We start from the raw sequence: 22569 nt of genomic DNA on the forward strand, positions 1-22569 counted from the left end.
CAACAGCCTATAAAGAGGGAGGCAATTGATCATAGGGGAGGCTGGCCTTTTTTGACTCAGGTTCTTTGATCTTGAAAACACTTAGAAATAATTTTCCCTAAAAATTACTTCTACATAACTTTAGGAGGAGGATATTCTCTGCATGGACCTTAATGGCCCAGGGACTCTCCCCAAAACCTCCCTCAAACTCATCCACTAACTTGACCATCGGAAGTACCACGGAGAAACACGCCCCGTACCCCTGCGTTCCTTGAATATGTAGGCAATCAGTCCACCCCGAGCGCTCAGAGTTAGGCATGAAGTCGGAGGGGGAGTCGGCCCCATAATTCTTCATCATCCTCCACCGGCAGACAACCTCCCCCTATTGGCTGTGTGATTTCAGACATCAATAGTTTGACACCCACCGTGGGGCTTACTCTCTTCTCCGAGAAGATAAGCCCAATCTAAGCAGGGGCTTGGTCCTGCTTATTCTTGAAGAAGCCCTACCGGAATCGCACCACTCAAGCTAAGCAAAGTCCGAAATCGCATCACTCAAGCTAAGGAGGAGTAGCCTATGGCTATGAGGAGCCAGAATAGGCGCAACCCTTATGGCTCCAACAGCTTTCTGGGGAGTATTTGCTGAGTAGAACCTGAAAGCCCTCCTAGAGAAGACACACCACTATAGTGCTTGTCTGGCTTGAACATGAAGCGTAGGCTTCCTACAGCTGCCACAGATAAGAACTCCATCTTCTGGATAGCCAAGAAGCCTGAACTCGGGTCACAAAGAAGAGCCCTTCCTCCACCAAGGGTCATGATCAGATCCATCATTGCACAAGCTTGATAGTAGCCCATTCGAGCATAGGAGTAGCAATCAAATCTGTGGTGAGCTACTCGGACCGTCGCTGCCTTCAAAGGAGAGTCCTTCCTCACCCAGCATGAGAAAGCGGGAAAAACTCAAGGGCTCACCAGCTGGTCTTCTCAGGAAGATTAACAGCCGTGGCCCCCAACAAACACTCAGAACCACCAGAGTCGAAATAAAAACAGGTGGTCGAAGCATGCGACTCGCGTTCTCTTTACAAGAAGGCTCCTCCATTTATAAGATGGTCTGGTCGTCTTTGTCCCTGGAATCCTCAAGAGGAAAAATATGATCCCATCAAATTCTGGGAAACAAAGCTTCGATGACAGGGGTTCTCACCAACAAGAAGCCCCCATCACAAAAGTTTCCTAGGCCTCCTCTTATTGAGCACTATCCTTCAAAAAGCTCAAACAATGGGATACTTTCCATACAGAGCAATTGACGGTGGACAAGAAAGATCTATTGAAAATCCTCATGTCCATCATCGACCAGCAAGGACCTCAGCAAAAATTCAAGGTTCAGAAAGGTCATTGACTAATGAAATGGCAAATATGTCGGTCGTTCGGTGATGACTAAAGCTAGACACCTCGCCCACGAGAGGAAGAACAACACCCGATTTAGGGCGTTACTCAGTTTAGTAACAAAGACGACCAATGAAGCAACAGTTCGCTCTTGTCAAAAGAGGAGTGTTCACAGACGAAAAGAAACAGTCAAGCAAGCTCTGCCTCGGACCTTGTCCCCAGCAAAAAGTCATCTTCAAAAGGCATCTAAGTAAGAAACACGAATTCGGCGCCGTCCAAAGTTACATGTGTGAATCTGTTGTACTCTATTATGTATAAATTTCAAACAATTAATGAAAGTTTTCTAAAGAAACGCTTAAGACCTAGTCAACTCTCGATAGTTCTAGGCACAACGACATCTCAGTCGGCACAAAGACCTTGGCTCCTCATCAGGAATAAGCCCAAGGCATGATGACTCCTCAGTCGGCACCAAGACCTTGGTTCCTCATACGGGTAAGCCTAATATACAACGACTCCTTAGTTGATACAAAGCCATTGGCTCTTCTTAAAGATAAGCCCAAGGCACAACATATGGTTCGATTTCGTCTGCTCTCATCGACCATCATGGTCAAGACCTTGGTTCCTCATACGGGTAAGCCCAATGCACAACGACTCCTCAGTCAGTATAAATCCTTTGGCTCTTCTTAAAGGTAAGACTAAGGCACAACATATGGTTCGATTCTGTCTGCTCTCATCGACCATCATGGTCAAGTTGGTTCCTCATATGGATAAGCCCAAGGCACAACGACTCCTCAGTCAGCACTAAGACCTTGGTTCCTCATACGGGTAAGCTCAAGGCACAACGACTCTCTCAGTCAGCACCAAGACCTTAGTTCCTCATACGGGTAAGACCAAGGCACAACGACTCCTCAATCGGTACAAAGCCATTGGCTCTTCTTAAAGGTAAGCCCAAGATACAACATATGGTTTAATTCCGTCTGCTCTCATTGACCATCATGGTCAAGACCTTAGTTCCTCATATGGGTAAGCCCAAGGCATAATGACTTCTCAGTCGGCACTAAGCCCTTGGTTCTTAAAGATAAGACCAAGACACAACAACTTCTCAGTCGGTATAAAGATATTAGCACCACCTCAGGATAAGTCCAAGGCATAATGACTTCTCAGTCGGTATAAAGACCTTGATGCTGCCTCAGGATAAGCCCAAGGTACAATGACTTCTCAGTCGGTATAAAGATCTTGGCGCCACCTCAGGATAGGCCTAAGGCATAATGACTTCTCAGACGGTATAAAGACCTTGGCGTTGCCTCAGGATAGGCCCAAGGCACAACGACTTCTCAGTCGGTATAAAGACCTTGGCGCCGCCTCAGGATAGGCCTAAGGCACAACAACTTCTCAATCGGTATATAGACCTTGGCGCCGCCTAAGGATAGGCCCAAGGCACAACGACTTCTTAGTCGGTATAAATACCCTGACGCTGCCTCAAGATGAGCCTAAGACACGACAACTTCTCAGTCGGTCACCCAATTCAGCTCCTCATCAAGAACAAATCCGAAATATGGTGCCTTAGCCGGTCATTAAAGTCCAAGATTCCTTACCGAGACAAGCTCGAGGCAAAGCGCCGAGAACGACCTCTACGCTTCTCGACTAAACAAAGAAATAAGGACGTCGACGCCTATGGTCTATAAAGGCCGACATGATTCTTAAAAAAGTAGACCAGGTCGAATTATAACAATGACATGGTCAAGAATCTCATCAAATGGTTTGCAGCTCTCAAAAACAAATGACAAGAAAAATTATTTTCTATTCAAAATATGTTTTTACAAAGGGGCCCAACGGGGCTTACAAAAAAAAGAGGGAAAGAAAAGAAGAAGAGAGCAAAACCGGGTCTAGCCACAGAACCCCCTAAAATGGTGACATCAGTCTTTCGCTAGTCCTCATTAACCAGACGAATCCGAGTCTCCACCACTTGGCGAATCGTCCCTCCTTTTCTTGAGAAGCCTCCTGGAAGAACTCGGCCCCTTCGAGTCAGTCCTTTTACAGACCTCCATTGGGGGAGGAAAGACTATTGCTTTGGAGTCGGAGGAAGGCAAGGAAGACCCTCCCACCTTTGGGAATTCCTCCTCGACCAGAGCTCTGGACTCCTGAAGGCCGAGATAGTACCAGAGCTTCTTTAGGTCTCTGACCTCAGGATTGCTGAGGGCTCTCGGCTACAATACATTCTCCTGCACTTCGGGTCAACCCGAGCAGGACAGAATGTTATTGGCACAGAACACCCAAATAAAGAATTTCCTCCAGTCCTCCGCCAGCTATGGGAAGTCGACGTCCAAGTGGAAGTCGCCCCGGTGGTGGAAAAAATAGTGTGGTTCGTCTTCCGTAGACCCCACACTAACTATGTGCCCAAGCAAGTTGATGATGGGCACTACCCCTGCCTCGGAGCAGGCATCTATAAACGCCATCAAAGTATATATGGCATGTGGGTAGAATTGGTAGGGGGAAACCCCCAATGCTACAAAAACCTCCCTGACGAAGGGATGCAGTGGCAGGCGCAGACCATACTGTAGGTGCGCCAGGTAGAGAGGCGCTCGATCCTCGCCATGCATATGCACCAGAGTGAAGCTATCCGGTGCCCCTATGGTCATTGCACGAGAGATGTCGTACCTATCATGCAGCTATGTCGCGTCATCCACAAACATTCTCGACCGAGATAAGTACAGAACCCTAAGCTTCCTCTCACGATCATTCTGGGGAAAAGCCATGTGTAAAATTCCTAAGGAGACGGGGATCCAACAAGAAGAAGAATGTTCCCGATAAAGAATGTACTCCCAAAGCTGTGTCAGGGATTATTTATAAGCCTCTGAAGAAGCATGAAGAACTCAAGAGGCATGATCTTGAAGCCACCAAAGAAGATTAAAGATTCATTTTAAGAAACGGAAACGACTCGCTGGGAATATCAACCGCCCCGCATAACTGCCGCCCACTCTGACCACGACACCTCGTTCCCCCCATGTAGCGGTTTCCAATATCGGTAACATTAATTCGAAGGGGAAACTGATGACTAGCAAGCCCAATACTATCTCTCCAGCCACGACTGACTGGCCAAAGATCCTTGGCATCAGAAGCCGAATCATACATATTTCACTCGGACCCGACCAAAGTCAGTTCTAAATGAAAGGTGCCAACTGTTATGGTAATTTACCACCTACAGATGAAAGTATTGGAAGATTGCCTTCATAGGCCTAATAGAGTCATGATCCAAGCTAACTCAGCGGCCTAAAAGCCTAGCCGAGAGCAAATAGTCTTAGCCGATACGAAGCACAGAAGAAGTCGACCTCTCATCTTCAAGACGACTCCTTGGGAATCCACCCGACTCCCAATCGAGGTGACTCTCCTAGTAGTCGGCTCAGCTATCTACCCAGTTGCCTGACCGAACCAACAACTCACTTAACTGATCGGCGAGTTACGAGAATTACTCACAAACTGACTCAATCCTACTGGGGAGGATAAGATCCAACTAATCTATTTTTGAGATATATATCGAGCAACACCACAGTATTGATCGGTCACATTAAAGGTCTCAACTCTGACAAGTCTTAAATACAAAACGGCTCATTCTCTTCCCAAGTCACTTCTGGGACATAATCGAGACACCCCCTGTGCTCAGGCGACTTTTCCTCAAGTCACAACCGCCATCTGTAAAGCAATGAGTGGCTAAATTGGCCAACCTATCTTCTCCTTGTCCTTACCCGCCAAATCTGAGACATTATCGAGGCACCTCCTGTACTCGAAATGACTTTCCCTCCAGTCGCTTACCGCCATCTGTAAAGGTGGGGATGACTTAGCACCTCGGCTTATTCTCTACCATGCACCGTCTAATCAACTCGGGGGCCTTATCGAGATCATCTCAAATGACACCTCCTCTAATCGCCAACCGACACGTAAGGGACAACTGCTGAATCAGCCTCCAGCTCATCCCCCACCGTCGTTTACAGACCCCTCATGAAGCAACTAGTCTATCCTTAACAGCCTATAAAGAGGGAGGCAATTGATCATAGTGGAGGCTGGCCTTTTTTGACTCAGGTTCTTTGATCTTGAAAACACATAGAAATAATTTTCCCTAAAAATTACTTCTACATAACTTTAAGAGGAGGATGTTCCCTGCATGAACCTTAATGGCCCAGAGACTCTCCCTAAAACCTCCCTCAAACTCATCCACTAACTTGACCGTCGAAGGTACCATAGGGGAAACACGCCCCGTACCCATGCGTTCCTTGCATGTGCAGGCAATCGGTCCACCTCGAGCTCTCAGAGCTAGGTATGAAGTCGGAGGGGGAGTCGATCCTATCATTCTCCAATCCTCCACCGGTAGACAACCTCCCCCTATTGGCTGTGTGATTTTAGATATCAACAGGTGATATAAACATGCACAAGATATAACAAAGATAAAAGTGAGCCAAGACAATCGTAAACACAAAGAAAATGATTACGGAGTTCGGTCAACCCTTGACCTACATCTCCGCTACTCACCCTCTAGGAGAATCTCCATTGTCAATACAAATAACAACTACACAATTCAGCTTTCAACGCTCACTAATAACATTTATAAATCACACATTGATAATCATATAATACACTTCTCTAAGTCTTGACCGACTCGTGTTACATTTCTCAAGTGTTTGGATTTAACACATCTCCCTATGCTTTACTACCAAACCACTCCTCTTTGAATTGACCATGTTCTTCTCCCAACCACTGCTCTAAGTATCATTGTGTATTATAATGTGTTTCGCAATAAGTGCAAATAAAGAATTATTCTCTAAACAAGTTGAGAACTAAAATTAAGCTCTCTCAAAGAAATACTCTCACAGCCCAAATATACGATATGTGATATACTTAAGGTCAAGTGGTTGTGTGTGTAAAACAATGAGTATAATGAAATAAAATTTAAACTCAAATCAATCTAGCACAAATATATGAGAATCAAAATAATAAATAGTTAGATGAAAGGAGTTTAGAAAACTTCTCCAAAATAAGCAAGAGATGGGTAGAGATTTGAGGTTAAAATCCTCAAGAACGATGTTGCAATCCTTCTCTTTTGAAACTCTCTTCACATAAACAAAACACACTTAATTTTTCTTAAAAAACTCTTAAACAAACTGGTAGAACTTTTTTATAAACTTCCTTGGTGAAACAAATAAGTTATGAGGCATATATATAGCCTCTCTAACAAAACAGCCCAAAACTAGTCGTTACTGACAAAACTAGCCATTATCGGTCAATTGGTCAAGAGGCATTGGTCTACTGATGAGTAAAAATCAGATCCTAGAAAATTGCTCTGATCAGTCTACTAGTTGCACCTTATCGGTCGACCGATGAGGGGTTATTAGTCGACTGATTTCATGCAATCGGTCGACTGATAAGTTGACAATCAGATACTAAGATTTTTCAGAAAACTAACTTTGTAAATTCAATTAAAAATAACAAATTAACTCTAAAAATTATAAAATTTAGGAAAACGTTTATAAACATGAAAACAAACATGTTAAGGAAGAAATTTTAAAATGTCACTTCGTATTTGTGAAAACTTACTATTTTGTGAAACGAACAAAGTACGAGTTTTGTTGAAAACACTGTTTGATGAAATTTCTTCAAATGAGTTCTGAAATTCTTTTTAATAGATTGATAGACTTTAGAAAAGATATAAAACAGTATTATTTGGTCTATAATCTAAAAACACAAAATATGAAATAATACGTGTGTGTGTGTGTATGAAATTGAGCTTAAAACATAAACACACAAAGTATAACTCCTAAACTAAAATACCCAAGCAATAGATTTTCAATTAGCTTGTCTTGGTTACGGATGAAGTAATGATGAATCTTGACTTGAATTGCGACGACTTCATTCCAGTTTCCTCCAACCTCCTTTAGATATCATAGTGAAGGTGCATGTCCATCCAACCTCCAACAGAGGATATTTGTGTAGAATTCCTAACAAGCAAATACAAACACTCGACAAATGATGTTATGAATTATTTATTAATTATCAAAACTAGATTAGACAATAGGCTCATAAACATGAGACATAACACCTCCTGCCTCTCGTCCCGTGCCTGACCGCCTTTATTCTCCCCAAGTCTCTTACTGCCTTGATAGATCGAGGTGAGTAGAGGGGGGTTAGAACTGGCGTTAGGTGACGACAACGACGAGTCAGGGAACGACCCGGGAAAAGTCCCTCCTACTTTCTCTTCTGTTGCTCCCGGCCCTGCAACCTCTGCAGAGGACCTCCGAAGCCCTACTCCCGAACCTAGTCAAGATGTCTGAGGGTTTGTATCTTTTTCTTTTTCTTCTTTTTGTAAATATCCGACATGGATAATGTAATAAAATTTTGTAATAAATTTGCTCGAAGTTTGGAATTTACCTTCAATTATTTCTTAATTTCACTTTGTTTGCTTACAATTCCACTCTTGTTGAGAGAACAAGTGTTGATTATCATGAGTTGATCATGTTGAGACGACCCCGAGTGTTGAAGAGTTGGGTCGACCGGCTCGTTTTACGCCTTTTATTGGCGAGATGTCTGGATCTTTTTGTCAAGGACGACCAAAAGGTTGGAGTGCCTAGGATGCATATCTTTTGGCAAAATGATTACCCGAAGGTTGGGTGCCTAGGTCTTAATGAGGATGCCTCGGTCTTTTTGGCATAGTGACAACCCGGAGGTTAGGTGCCTAGGTAATGAGGATGCCTAAATCTTTTTGACAAAATGATAACTCAGAGGTTGGGTACCTAGGTCTTAATGAGGATGCCTATGTATTTTCAGCAAAATAACAACCCGGAGGTTAGGTGCCTAGGTCTTAATGAGGACGCCTATGTCTTTTCGGTAAAATGATAACACGGAGGTTAGGCACCTATGTCTTAATGAGGATGCCTAGGTTTCTTTAGCAAAATGACAACCTGGAGGTTAGGTGTCTAGGTCTTAATGAGGACACCTAGGTCTTTTCGGCAAAATGACAACCCAAAAGGTTGGGTGCCTAGGTCTTAATAAGGTCGCCTTGATCTTTTCGGCAAAATAACAACTCAGAGGTTGAGTACCAGGGTCTTAATGAGGACACCTAGGTCTTTTCACCCTGCCATGGTGGTCGAGTTATAAATGCAGGAGCCGACCGAATAATACTTATGCCTTAGGTTTACTCTGAGAAGGCACCAACGACTTAGGATTCCTGTATAGATTTGATACTACGAGAGTGCGACACAAGAGTTAGTTTCAAAAGGACTTCATTTATAATGAATGAAACTTTGTAGAGATTTAATAAAAATATCTCTTAAAGTGCTCGATATTCCAGGAACGTTGCAGGATTCTTCCATCTGGGGCTCTTAACTGATAAGTGCCTGCCTGTGACTCTTCAAGGATTGTGTACGAGCCTTCCCAGTTAGGAGCTAACTTGCCTCTCCGGGTGTTTTTTAGAGGCAAGCTTCTTCAGGTACCCCCTCTTGACCAGGTCCTCAATATCCATCTTCAGGATATAACAAATCATTAGTGAGGTGACCGTGATCTCTATGGTAGCAGCAATACTATTGAGTGTCTCGGCTCCGTGGATCCGACCTCATTTGAGGAACAGGCTCCTTGAGATACCCCTTCTTTTAGACTATGGCAAGAGCTTTTGTGAGGGAGGTGTTGAAGACAGTGAAAGCAGACCTCGGCGCAGGGTCACTCTGTCGGTCCCTCCTGTTAGACCGGTTGGAGCGTGAGTCGACTCTCGAGGGGGGGGTGGTTCTCTCAGCCGCTCCTACCTTGCAGGGGTGCCTCTAGCTGACTTGGGTGTCGGGGATGCCACCGACGTTGCTGCTAATGACGATGGTGTGGGTAGTGCTAGTGCTATTGCTGGTGCAGCAGGTGGTGCAGCAGTAGCTACTGCTGAAGTTATGCCCTTGGAGATCTTAGTAGCTCTGGTTGTCGCCTTATAATCTCGGGCATCCTCCATGTCCATATACCCATGAGCTTTGGTCAACAGTTGTTCATAATTGGCGACCAACTTCTTAGCAAGTGAGTCGGCCAATTCGTTGCTCTGCAAGCCGGCCACAAGAGCAGACATAACAACCACACTTCCTAGATTATTAACCTCTAGCCTCTTCACCTGAAACCTCTTGAAGTAGGCTCGAAGGCTTTCTCTGGGCTCTTGCCTCATCTGGATTAACACATGAGGGGGGAGCTTTTGCTTTGTGTTAGCCAAGAAGTGATAGATGAATTTTCGGCTGAGTTGCTGAAAGTTGCTGATGGACTTCCTTCCAAGGGCGTTCCACCAGAGCTTGGCGTCTCCTAACATAGTGATGGGGAAGCATCGACAAATAACTACTTTTGATGCTTGAAGCATGCTCATCACATCATAATAGTTATGGATATGCTTTGAGGAGTCTCCTTTGCCCTTATACTTCTCCACGTGAGACATCTTGAAATTCTTACATGAGGCATTCATGAGATCATCTGAAAGGGGGATGCTCCCATCGATGGCTTATGCGACTGGTCTGTACACTCGATCATATCTAGAGACCCCTATGGTAGCAGAGGGGGTCGAAGAGGCATGATGGTGTGGGAGAGTCTTAGAGACTGCTCCCCTATTGCGATTCCTATTGTGACCAGGACCGAGACTCTCACTGGTGACTTCAGGATGAGGGAGAAGATGTCGGTAAGGTTCATCAGGGTGAGTCGACCGATGTGGTGGTGGGGTTGTGTACTCAACCCTATCCTTCAACTGTTTGGCAGTAGTATGAGGAGTCCAAGGTAGGACCATTTGTTGTGTTCTAGAAGAAGGGTGAGTCTCCAATTGCTGGTCTTCAGAAGTCGGGGGATAGCGAAAGTAGCTTGCTGCGGCTGCAGAAGTTAGCTGAGGAGCTCACTAGTGAAGGTAGTGAGTTGCTGTTGGAGGTATTGAGAGATCTGCTGAGCCATTTCTTCAAGCTGAGCTTGAGTAACGTAGCTCCGGTGTGGTCCTTCAGAGTGAGACTGATCAGTCATATACTCAAAACTAGACATACTTACTCAAAAAAGAAAGAGGCCTCATGGTGGAAGCCAAACTGTTGATGTTAATAATCAAACATGTAATATAATAGGGATGACGTTGGTTAGGGGGCGCTAATTTCTCCAAAAATCTGGTTTTGAGTTGAATAGCTGCTGCCTGCACAAATAGCAACTCGTGAGAGGACAGGGATTGATTCCCCCGTTGTTCCTCCAATGATCAAGTCAGTTGATAGACTTGAGTGGAAAAATAATAAACTGCGTGAGTTCTAAAGTGTGGTGCAGTGGAATTCTCAGATATTGTTTAGAAGTCGCTTAAGATAGATTTTTCTAGTATTTGGAATAGTACCTCTATTTATAGTGGTGGAAAATCTCGACCGAGTACAGGATGGTGGTAAATAAGTATGGTATGACGGCTACGTCAGCACTTACTTTACAGGTGTCGGTCGACGAGTGGAGGAGAGGTAACATCAGTATTAAATGTGAAGTGATCGGGGGCGTGGCGGTGCCGACGTGGTCCGATGCGTCATATAAAGACTATCGGGGTAGAGGAATGATGGCGCCTGCCAAATATTTAATGTGATGTTGACACGTTGTCGGTGGGAGAGGCTCGAGGTTGAAGTCGTCCTTTGGCTTGGCCGAGAAATAATGCCTTTCGAGTCGACCTTGCAGGGTATCGAATAGCTGGTCGAGTGGGCTTGTAGCGAGTCGTCTTCGACAAGAGGACCAACAAGTACCGCCCTTCGAGTCAACCCAAGAAGATATTGACTCGGCAAGCCTGCTAAGTCAGGATCCTTGGTGGTCCTGACCGTCAATTTGTTTTGAGCGGTGCATGTAGGGGGACATCTGTTGTTGCTGGCAAATGACTGTACTTTGGCGACTAGGAACACCATAATAAAAAAATATCATAAATCCTACTAGAATATAAAATTTTCATAGGTTTCATGTATATGCTGTAGTAAAAAATGGATTTAATCAGAATATCTGATAGAAAATGGTGATCTATACCACCATTTACAGGTAGTTAGGGGCTGTTTGTTTGCCTAAAAAAAGAGGGAAATCAAAGAAAAGGAAACCTATTTCCAAGAAAAATAGGTTTTGGGATTGTTTGGTTGGCTAAAAAAAGAAGGAAATCAAAGAAATGGAGATGAGATGAGATGAGTTGTCACATTATTATAGGATGATGTGAGCGATTTTTTAAGAAAACTTATTTTGATGTTGTTTGGTTAGCGGAAAAAATAAGGAAATGAATTATAAGAAACATATTTCTTGTAATAGGTTGTTTTCTTTTGTTTGGTTATTTCTTAAAAATAAGAAAATAGATGAGATGAGATTTGTTGTCATTATATTATTGGATGATGTGATCCACACTTGAGGAAATTGTTTTTCTAGCTTTTTGGGAGGAAAACAAAGAAATAAAATGTTAATGAGATGGGATGAGTTGTCACAATCTTATTGGATGATGTGAGTGATTTTTAAATATGAGATGAGATGAGTTGAGTGATATTGTGAATGAAAATAATATTTTATTAGATGTGGTGGATGTGATGGATGAGTTGTTGGATGCAAATAATATTTTATTAGATGTGGTGGATGAGTTGTTTGATAAAAATAATATTTTATTAGATGTTGTGGGTGAGTTTTAGGGATGTAAATGTGTGAAATTGTACTTTTTGAGATTTCTTGGTTTTTATTTTTATTTTTTGGCTTTTTAGGAAATAACCAAACAGGCCCTTAGAAGATTGGTTTGAAAATTACAACTCCTTTATTTATAGTATATATATGTCACTTCACTCCTATATGGATAGTTGTTATAAGATCTCTACTGCAAAAAAAATACAAAAAAAAAAAAAAAAAAAAAAAAAAAAGATTATAAAAGACCAAGATCGAGCATGAGAAGTCTAATGGAAAAAAGGAGCAAGGAAAACTCACACTACACTGGCTTCCATTTGCAAAAAAGCATTTAACGATGGACCAAAGAGCAAAACGGATAAATGATGGTGGCCTACAAGAAATCAGAAGCAAAACTCAAATTTTCTAGTAGACTCAGTCCTCATTCATTATAAGACGAACAACCCAAGGGCATTTTCGTACAGAGCTCTTCTCCTCACCCTCTCTCCGAAAGCTGTGAACACCGGAAACTCGAAGAAGAGGTTTTTAGATTTTGGGGGGTTAAAAAAGAGATTAGAAGCTCAGGTATAAATATATTCCCATCCTCTCCTTTTGTTCTAGCTCTAGCCAATCCTCTCTCTCTCTCTCTCTCTCTCTCTCTCTCTCTCTCCATTCATTCTCACAGGAGAATCCAGTCCTCGAGGATCCTCAAACCCTAGCTCCCTCCATTCGAAGGTGATCCCCTACTTCTCCTCGCATTTAGATCTGTTCGTTTTCAGTAATTTTTTATGTTTGCAGATTTGATTTTAGGGTCTTTTTCTTTTTTCTGCAATTTATTTCATGAGATTTTGGTAAAGTTTGCTCCTTTGTTGCTCTTTTAGGGGACGGGATTGTGGGTAATTATTGAAAATTGAATTTTTATTGGATTAGTTGTGAGGATAAGTCGATGAGATCTGATGGGAAGTGGTTGGGTTCTCTCCCCCATTTCCCTCGCTTTTAATAATCAAATAATTCTTATCTCATTATATTGTTTTATTATATGCGTGATTGATTTTAATCCTTGTTCCTGTTTTCTGCCAGTTTGTAAGGGGAACATAACTTTATCCTTGTAATGGCTGCAATCGCGGCCTCGGCCTTCTTTCCGACCTCTTCATCCTCACCCAATTCATCCCTCAAAGGCTCAAAGTCAATTGGAGAGAGCCCTGATTCTCTGAATGTCAAAGGAATCACGGCGAAACCCAATTCATGTTCGAAATCTCTTGAGGTTAAAACCCATGCCCAAGCCCTTCCTAAGATCAATGGAACAAAGGTAGGCTTAAAAACTGAATCCTCAAAGGCTGAGGATGATGCTCCTTCGACCACTGTCACTGCTCCGAGGACATTTTACAACCAATTGCCGGATTGGAGCATGTTGCTTGCTGCCATAACCACTATGTTCTTGGCTGCTGAGAAGCAGTGGACTCTTCTTGATTGGAAACCGAGAAGGCCCGATATGCTCGCTGACGCTTTTGGGTTTGGGAAAATTGTTCAGGATGGGCTTGTGTTTAAGCAGAATTTCCCGATAAGGTCATATGAGATAGGGGCGGACAAAACAGCATCTATAGAGACTTTGATGAATCACCTGCAGGTCGGTTTGGGATGAATTTTTCTTGCAAATTGGTTTGTTTTGGGTTTTGAGTTTCGGATTCTTATGTGGTTTTGTTGGTGCACAGGAAACAGCGCTTAATCACGTGAAGAGAGCTGGGTTGTTGGATGATGGGTTTGGTGCAACGCCTGAAATGAGTAAAAAGAATCTGATATGGGTTGTCTCTAAGATGCAGGTGCTTGTGGAGCATTATCCTTCATGGTTAGTTCACTTCTTTTATATCTGCATTTTGTCATGGTTTCCTAACATATATGATGTTACTGCAAATGAGTACTTTTGATTTTGAGCTGGTGGACTACATATTTTTATATGGAACATAATATTTCCTTTGGCCGATAATAGTTGATTATGTTGGTAGAAATACATGCTTCTCATTTTTAACTCAGGGTTGGGATGCCTAGTCCATATGCTTCTATTTAATAGCAATATATTAGATGTTTTCTCCGATCAGGAAAATTAATTTGCCTATTGCTGATATTCATTTTTGAGTCAGACACAAAGCTTAAGTCTGCAGTTCTGCTGCTGCCTGCAAATTTTGCTATAGCAATTTAACTCAAAAAAGTATCATGGTCAATATTAGCCAACTCTGAATGTTTCATCTTTTAATGAAAATTATGAGGGCAGAATTTGACTTTGCTCAGCCAACTCTAGATTTTGGATAATCAATTGTTTCTTTGTGGACTTGGAATACCCTGACTATATGGATATGTTAATGTTTTAGTCAACTTTTAAATTCTGCAACTGTTTGGACTTCTTTTTTCTCCTGACAAACTTATAATTTTTTCTGGGCAATAAAAAAAAACTCTGCATGATTGTCATAGGAAAGCAATTTGCTATTTGCACGGTGCAATGGTTTCACCTCTTTTCAAATGCTTAGAAGCTTTCATATGCCTTTATGTAATCCTACTTTAATTTTGATTGTCTCGTTTTTTTGTCCTGGCTTAGGGGTGATGTTGTTGAAGTAGATACATGGGTCAGTGCATCTGGAAAAAATGGGATGCGGCGTGATTGGCATGTTCGTGATCTCCGGACTGGCCAAACTGTCATGCAAGCCACGAGGTTCGTTGTTTATTTCATTATAGCATGATTGTAGGTCTCGTTGCATTATAAATTTCAAAATTATTTTTCAAATGCTAGATTGAGTAATTGGGTATATGCTTTATGCAGTGTTTGGGTGATGATGAATAAACACACTAGGAGATTGGCTAAAATGCCAGAAGAAGTCAGAGCAGAAATTGGACCCTATTTTATTGAATGTGGTGCTATTATAGCTGATGATAGCAGGAAGCTTCCTAAACTGGATGACAACACTGCAGATTATGTTAAGAGTGGTTTAGCTGTAAGTTGGAGGTCATGTTTTCTTTTTCTCATTAAGTGTGATTCATCTTGGTTTTCCTTATTGATGTGTGATTATAACTGTGCAGCCTCGATGGAGCGATTTGGATGTCAATCAGCATGTGAACAATGTCAAGTATATTGGCTGGATTCTCGAGGTACTACATGCTAACTACAGTTTTTACTCATACTTCTGTGAGGATCAATGAACAATTATTGGCTTAATGATGAAACCCTCCATTAATCAAGATATTGCAAAATCACGGTTAATACGTGAGTGTCTAGAATTTGTTCATGAGATATTCATAGCCACCTGCATCTTCTAGTTCGGATGGATATTGGTGATCGTGGTGGTCCCAGTCTTGTCTATGCACAATCGAGAATTTTCTTACAATTCATAATGTGTCAGTTACATGTACTTTTCTATTGATAGAAGTTTACCTGCCAAATCTAGCTGGCCTAACAAGATTTTCTCACGTCCTCGCTGTTATCATTTATGGTTTAACATCTGTCTCACTCCCATGTCTTGGCTTGCAAATCACTTCGTCATTCGGAGCACAAGTATTCCACAGAAAAATTGTTGTTTTCTTTTCACAAAAATTATTGTTTTCTTTTCTGTTTTTTATGCAATGCATTTCGGATGCTGAAACTTTACATACTGTGAGCCAGCAAGCTTAGTTCTTCTGTTTTCTTTCCAATTCAGCTTTCATTCATCCCATGATATCCTGTCTCATAGGACACTCTTAACAACCTGTTAGTTGAATGTCCTTTTTGTGTGGATAAGTATAACACACGTGCACATGACCAGAGCCAATGAATAACTTCAATAATGTCTTCATTGCTTTTTCCTCTTTTGTCTTAAAGCACCACCAACATTAAGCATCTATCAAAATCGGACAAATTTTTGAAACCACCCCTTTTTTTATTTTATTAAGCAAAATCGACCACATGTGAATTTATTTAGCAAAACCGACCCTTTTCTTCTTAAAAGGGTTGGTTTTGCTGGCTGAGAAATTTTAGGATGAAATTGCACGGGACTAGCAGTCCCGTGCAATCGTGGAAAATTTTTGTTTAAAAAAAAACGAATCTCTCATTCTCTCTCTTCCCTCATTCTTTCTTCTTCTCTCTCGTACACACTCTCTCTCTCCTCCATTCCCAAAGAAAACCAACCCAGCTCCCCACTCTCTCCTCGTTCTCCTTCTCTCTCAACCCGCATCCCCAGCTCCTTGAGCTTCGCCCACAGCGCCTCGAGCTCCATCCGAGCCCATCGCCGCCTCGACCTCCCCTACTCTTCTCCGCCTCCTCCACCACCTCCAAACCCCCCACGCCGTCGAGCTCCGCCACCACCCCACCTCATCCTCAACTCCTCAACCCGATCGAGCACCTCCCCCTCCGTTCTATTCTCCGACCACGATCACCACGCCGCCGTCGCCCACAACCAGCGACGCCACCAAGCTCCGCCACCACCCCACCTCATCCTCAACCCCTCAACCCGATCGCAGCACCTCCCCTCCGTTCTATTCTCCGACCACGATCACCACGCCGCCGTCGCCCACAACCAGCGCGCCACCAAGTCCGTCAACCAGCCATGAACTGGCTGCCTCACCCGCCTCAACCTGCTCGCCACCAAGCTCCGCCATTCACCTCTCTACACACCCGATCCAGCCCGACGACAACCAACCGCCGTCCAACTCCTCAAGCTCGCTGCAGCATGCCGACCGCCCTCCACAAGCTCCTCTCCACCCTCCATCACCTCGCCGCTGTCCGACGACAGCCACGAGTGCTGAGGTGGAGGTCGAGGCGGCGATGGGCTCGGATGGAGCTCGAGGCGCTGTGGGCGAAGCTCAAGGAGCTGGGGATGCGGGTTGAGAGAAAAGGAGAACGAGGAGAGAGTGGGGAGCTGGGTTGGTTTTCTTTGGGAATGGAGGAGAGAGAGTGTGTACGGGAGAGAAGAAGAAAGAATGAGGGAAGAGAGAGAATGAGAGATTCGTTTTTTTTAAACAAAATTTTTCCACGATTGCACGGGACTGCTAGTCCCGTGCAATTTCATCCTAAAATTTCTCAGCTAGCAAAACCAACCCTTTTCAGAAGAAAAGGGTCGGTTTTGCTAAATAAATTCACATGTGGTCGATTTTGCTTAATAAAATAAAAAAAGGGGTGGTTTCAAAAATTTGTCCATCAAAATCACAAGTCTAGCATTTAATACTGCATCCAATATTGTTGCTAGTCAGCATCATTCATCAATAAATTCCATTAATACAACAAAAACAACTGCAACCGTATAAAACCTTTATATCCCAAATTCTTGGACTCAGCTGCATATCCTACTTTTCCAATCTGTTCTATAAGTTAATCATTACCTCCTTACAGCTTGTGACCAAGTTCTCTTAGGTCTACCTCTAGTCCTTGTTTCTTCATTAATCATAATTGGGTTAACTGCATATAGACCCTTATACTATTGCCCCATTGAGGATAGACCCCTTGTAGTTCTATTGGTGGAGATAAACCCTTTGTACTATTTGCTCAAGTGCGGATAGACCCCCCCGAGTGAACTTTTTTCTACTCTTAAATGAGTAAAAAGATTCACTCAGGGTCTATCTGTGCAAAGGGTCTATCTGCACTTGGGCTATAATACAGGGGGTCTATCTGCAATTAACCAATTATAATTCCATCATTTCTCCTGATTGATGGTGCATTTAATTTACTCCTCTGTGCATGGTCAAATCATCTCATGCCACTCTCTCATTTTATCTTCAACAGGAGAAAACTCTTTTAACTTTCTACAGATAAATTTCATTGATAATAACCACCAACTAATGTTGTTTGTGATTTCAAACAAATTCAGAGTGCACCCATCTCACTCCTTGAGAGTCACGAGCTGGTTAGCATGACTCTAGAATACAGGAGGGAGTGCGGTAGAGACAACGTTCTACAGTCCCTCACTGCTGTTACCACTGATTGCACCGATGACACATCTGAAACTAATCAGAAAATCGAGTGTGATCATCTGCTGCGGCTTGAATCTGGGCCTGAGATTGTAAGGGGACACACCGAATGGAGGCCCAAGAGTGGCCTCGAGAACATGGGCCCACATCCAGTTGCAAGCATATAAGTTCATCAAGAATAGCTGCCAATTTGTCTAGGGTAGAAGAAGGGGAGAATTCTCCTGTTGTTTGGTTTTCTTTTTCGTTTTTATTTTCATTTAATTGAGTTGTTATCTTTATCGTTGTCCCCTCTTCTTCCACACGAAGCCCATCCATATGTAAGTAATCGATTATGCTCTATTTGATCTTTCAGATCTCTGATGCAAGGGAAGTAAAAAAAAAAAAAAAAACTGTTGAGGAGATGCTTGCAGTATGCTCTAGTTTTTGGAAGTTGATTTTTTTTTGCCCATGTATGCTTGTGCCTTAGCCTCAGGTTACTATTGAGGAAGATTGATCTTAGTAAGTTTTTGGTGTTTGATTATGAATTGTTAAATATGTCTGCATATTTGAGAGGTTTAAATTATGGTTGTTACCTACTGATACTGGATTTGGTAAAGCTATTTGTGAAACTGTACAAATTCTGTCATCCATTAATGAGCGATTGGATGTCAGTAACGAGCGTGAGTAAAGGCTTTGTTGATGCAACCCAACTGTTGAATGTAGATGACTCATATGGAGGATTCCGAAGTTCAAGTTTGGTGGTTTTGTCATTGTTTTGTGTTGTGTATTATACAACTTGGGAAAAACGTGTCAAGGTCCCAAAACGAAGAACCTGAGGTGGTCTAGTCCCACCAATTATTTTTGTTAATCTTTAGCCCCAAAAGAGTATAAAAAAATGTGGTCCAGTCCTAAAAGCCCATCTTTATACATATGTTGTGTGTATTTTTGACTAACCTATCAAATATGCTCTATTCTCTCTCCTAGGAAATCGGCTCGTTGACTCCTCAATTCGGTGATCTCTCTCATCGTACTTATGGCGAAACGACGGCGAAAGCGGGGGGAAAAAGCGTGGGTTCCCTCCATTACAAGTCAACTTCATCATCATGTGTTATATATTGTCTAGTTTTTATCTCTCACTTTCTCATTTATGAAATTAGGGTTTTTTCTTCAACTTTTAACAACCCCTTATGCGCTTTAAATCCCCTCAATTACTATTCATAACTGTCCTCATAACTTTCAACCACCCCCATTGGCTGCCAATGACTTGAATTGCATGGTGTCTTTAGGCGAGAAGGCCATATTATTGATATGCTAAAGTCGACAACAAGGTTTTTTGAACTGAAATTTGATGTGTCTGAAAGATTAAAAATACCTCAAGAAGTTTTATCATTGATATATAAATCTGAGAGGCACCACAATCTGAGTTTTTCAGTTGATAATGAAGATGATTTGAAGCGCATGTTGGAGCACAATCAAAATATTGGTTGTACAGGGATTCACATGCAAGCTGCAGTTAATGTAGAGTGTTCCACTTCTGGAAAAAATCAGAAAGTTATTACTGAAATGTAAGTAATTAATGAACTCTTTATAACATTGGGCTTTGTGTGATGTAAACATAGTGATTTCAGGTTTCAAGGCAGTAATTAATGAACTCTTTATAACATTGGGCTTTGTGTGATGTAAACATAGTGATTTCAGGTTTCAAGGCACAGTCGAAAAACATTTTAAGTGTTTTTAGCTTTGTGTGATGTAAACATAGTGATTTCAGGTTTCAAGGCACAGTCGAAAAACATTTTAAGTGTTTTTATTCTTCAACATTCAAGAACCACTTATGCGCTAAAAATTCCCTCAATTACTTCTCATAGCTGTCCTCATAACTTTCAACAACCCCCAACGGCCGCCAAAGCCTTGATGTGCATGGTGTCGTTAGGCGAGAATGCTATATTCTTCATGATTTGAAGTGCATGTTGGAGCACAATCAAAATATTGGTTGTACGGAGATTCACATGCAAGCTGTTGTTAATATGGAGTGTCCTAATTCTGAAAAAAATCAGAAAGTTATTACTGAAATGTAAGTAATCAATGAACTCTGTTTAAAACAGGGCTTTGTGTGATGTAAAAATTGTGATTTCAGGTTCCGATGTGTAGTCAAAAAATTTAGTTGTCATCTCTGATGGTTAGATGTTAACTCTTCATCTTACATATTAAGTTTCTCTAAGATATGTTAACCTTTACAAGAACATGTTAACTTTCATGTGACCATGTTAAAATTTTCATGAAGTTGTTAACTTTCGTAGTAACGTGTTAACTATGCATATTGTCTGTTAAATTTCGCTGCTCTATGTTAAGTTTTAGGGAAAATGGTTAATTTTACTCCTAGTCAGTTAACACTGACAATTACCTTTGTTTACTTAAGAAATTGTTAATTTAAAATATCAGAAGATAATATTATACTATAGTGTGCATGATATCTCACTGATTGATTAATTTGTACAACAGTGATGCCTCTTTAAATGCAGAATATAGTCATCCTCCTTCAGGAAATGCTTCCAATTCTGAGAGAATCCAAAATGATTGCCCATCCGATGAGAATGTAATGAGAGCTGAAGATCTTCTCAATAACACTTCCATCATTCATCAATGGTGGCACACAACATTAACTGAAAATGTGTAACAATTTGAAACTGTAAATGAACTGAGACTAGCTTTGCAATACTATTCTATGGCGAAAAAGTTTGACTAAGAATTTGTAAAGAATGAACCCAAACGTATCCGAGTTTATTGTCGATATAAGGAGACATATGGATGCCCTTGGATGTTGTTTGCATCTCCTATTAAAAATAAAAAAAAGAATTGAAATCAAAAGGTTTGTAAATGAACACAGTTGCGGACAACATACTAACTTATCAGGGCAATCACGACCATCTCGCAAATTCATAGCAGCCCAATTGTGACCTGTATTAAAGGTTCGGCCTGAAATCCGCCCAATTGATGTGTAAAAGGGGTTCCTCACTCGATATGGAATGACTTGAATACAGTAAGATACAGTGGGTCAAAGAAAGAGCACAAGATGATATATACGGTGATAGTTATGAGTCTTACGATAAATTAAGATGATAAATTTTACAGTTATTTTTTTAAAGGCTAAATACCCATATTGGTATTTTAATTCCACCTCATTTATCAAGAAGGTGTTTTAATTAGGCAAACCTGCTTTAAGGCATTTTAATTGATTCAACTTACCAATAAGGCTATTTTTCTCGTCGGCGACCAGTTTTCCGGCGAGAGCTCATCATGTGCGTGACACGTGATGACTTAAACTGTTTTTTAGCTGCTGATATGGCACAAATTTTCTGACGTGGTAGTGTTTAAAGACGAGAATTAACCCTCTAACAATCCCAATTCACCCAAAATAGGACAGATCCGTGCCACATCGACAGCTAAAATTAGTTTAAGTCATAACGTGTCACGCACATGACGAGCTCTCGCCGAAAACTGGTTGCCGACGAGAAAAATGACCTTGTTGGTAAGTTGAATCAATTAAAATGCCTTAAAGAAAGTTTGTCTAATTAAAATACCTTCTTGGTAAATGAGATAGAATTAAAATACTAATATGGGTATTTAACCTTTTTTTAAATGTACAAATTATGTTCGTAGCCGCTTATAGTACAATGGTAGTTGTTAATTTATCGTGCAATATTTTACCCTTAGATGTTTCATGTTAAGTTTCATTGATATATTTCAGCTATCACCGTGGGATGTTATGTTTCATGAATAACTGTTAGCTTTTATGTTAAGATATTATCTCAGTTAGACAATACCTTTAACAATTAGATGTTAACTTTCACTCTTGGACGGTAACATTAAAAAATTAATTCTTATTTGTTCCAATGTATTATATTTACATGAAATGTGGTCACATTGTTGTATAAGTATGAGCAAATGGTGAAGCAAACGAATCCAGGAAGCTACATTTGCATTGACCAGAATGAAGGAAGGTTCGGAAGACTGTTTATATGTTATGTTACTTGCATCGTTGGTTTCTTAAATGTGTATAGACCCCTATTATTTTTGGATGTGACCTTTTTGAAAGACAGATACAAAGGCATGCTCCTGAGCTTCATAGCATACGACGGAGACCAATGGATATTTTCACTTGCGTATTGCATATGTGATCAGGAAAATATAGATAATTGGAGATGGTTCCTTCAAGACCTGTGGTCCATATTGTATGAAAGGTCAGACCCATAAAATCCTCCCCACCAATTGGTAATTATTTCTGATGCCGACAAGGGGATTCGAGAAGCCGTGAGAGAATATTTTTTTGAAGCAATTCACTCAAGATGTGTTCTTCGCCTGATTGAAAATTTTAGATCAAAGCTAAAGGATTTGAGAATGCAGGCAAATGACACAGAAGTTTTGGGGAATTTACTTCAATCTTCTTGCTATAAATACACTATAGCGGAATAAAATGACTACATGAAGGAAATTTATAAGATCTCTCCAGTTGCATATGAGATTGCAATTAATTATTCGCCAGAGCATTGGGCAAATGCATTCTTTCCTGGCATTAGGTACTTCATTCAATCATTATGACGTTGTGCAGTTGATGTTAATTGTCTCGCATATATGTGAATTTTCCTTTTTATAGGTTAACTATGGCTGGTATATGTTAACTTTCACCAATATATG

General features: G+C 41.5%; 1 protein-coding gene across 1 annotated transcript; it reads left to right on the forward strand.

Moving 5' to 3' along the window:
- LOC109826182 (palmitoyl-acyl carrier protein thioesterase, chloroplastic-like) lies at positions 12597-18418 on the forward strand. Its single transcript, XM_020393177.1, has 7 exons — positions 12597-12708; positions 13054-13600; positions 13686-13819; positions 14564-14677; positions 14786-14957; positions 15043-15111; positions 17799-18418. The coding sequence occupies exons 2-7, from the start codon at positions 13085-13087 to the stop codon at positions 18063-18065; spliced, it is 1272 nt and encodes a 423-aa protein (XP_020248766.1). The 5' UTR covers positions 12597-12708; positions 13054-13084; the 3' UTR covers positions 18066-18418.

Source organism: Asparagus officinalis, chromosome 1 (assembly GCF_001876935.1).
Source record: "Asparagus officinalis chromosome 1, Aspof.V1, whole genome shotgun sequence".
Taxonomy (NCBI): Eukaryota; Viridiplantae; Streptophyta; class Magnoliopsida; order Asparagales; family Asparagaceae; genus Asparagus; species Asparagus officinalis.

Excerpts from the sequence above, each read along its gene's own strand:
- LOC109826182 (XM_020393177.1), top strand. The coding sequence starts at position 13,085 with ATGGCTGCAATCGCGGCCTCGGCCTTCTTTCCGACCTCTTCATCCTCA. Across the intron at positions 13,601-13,685 it reads CTTTGATGAATCACCTGCAG|GAAACAGCGCTTAATCACGT; the intron begins GTCGGTTTGGGA and ends GTTGGTGCACAG. Across the intron at positions 15,112-17,798 it reads ATATTGGCTGGATTCTCGAG|AGTGCACCCATCTCACTCCT; the intron begins GTACTACATGCT and ends AAACAAATTCAG.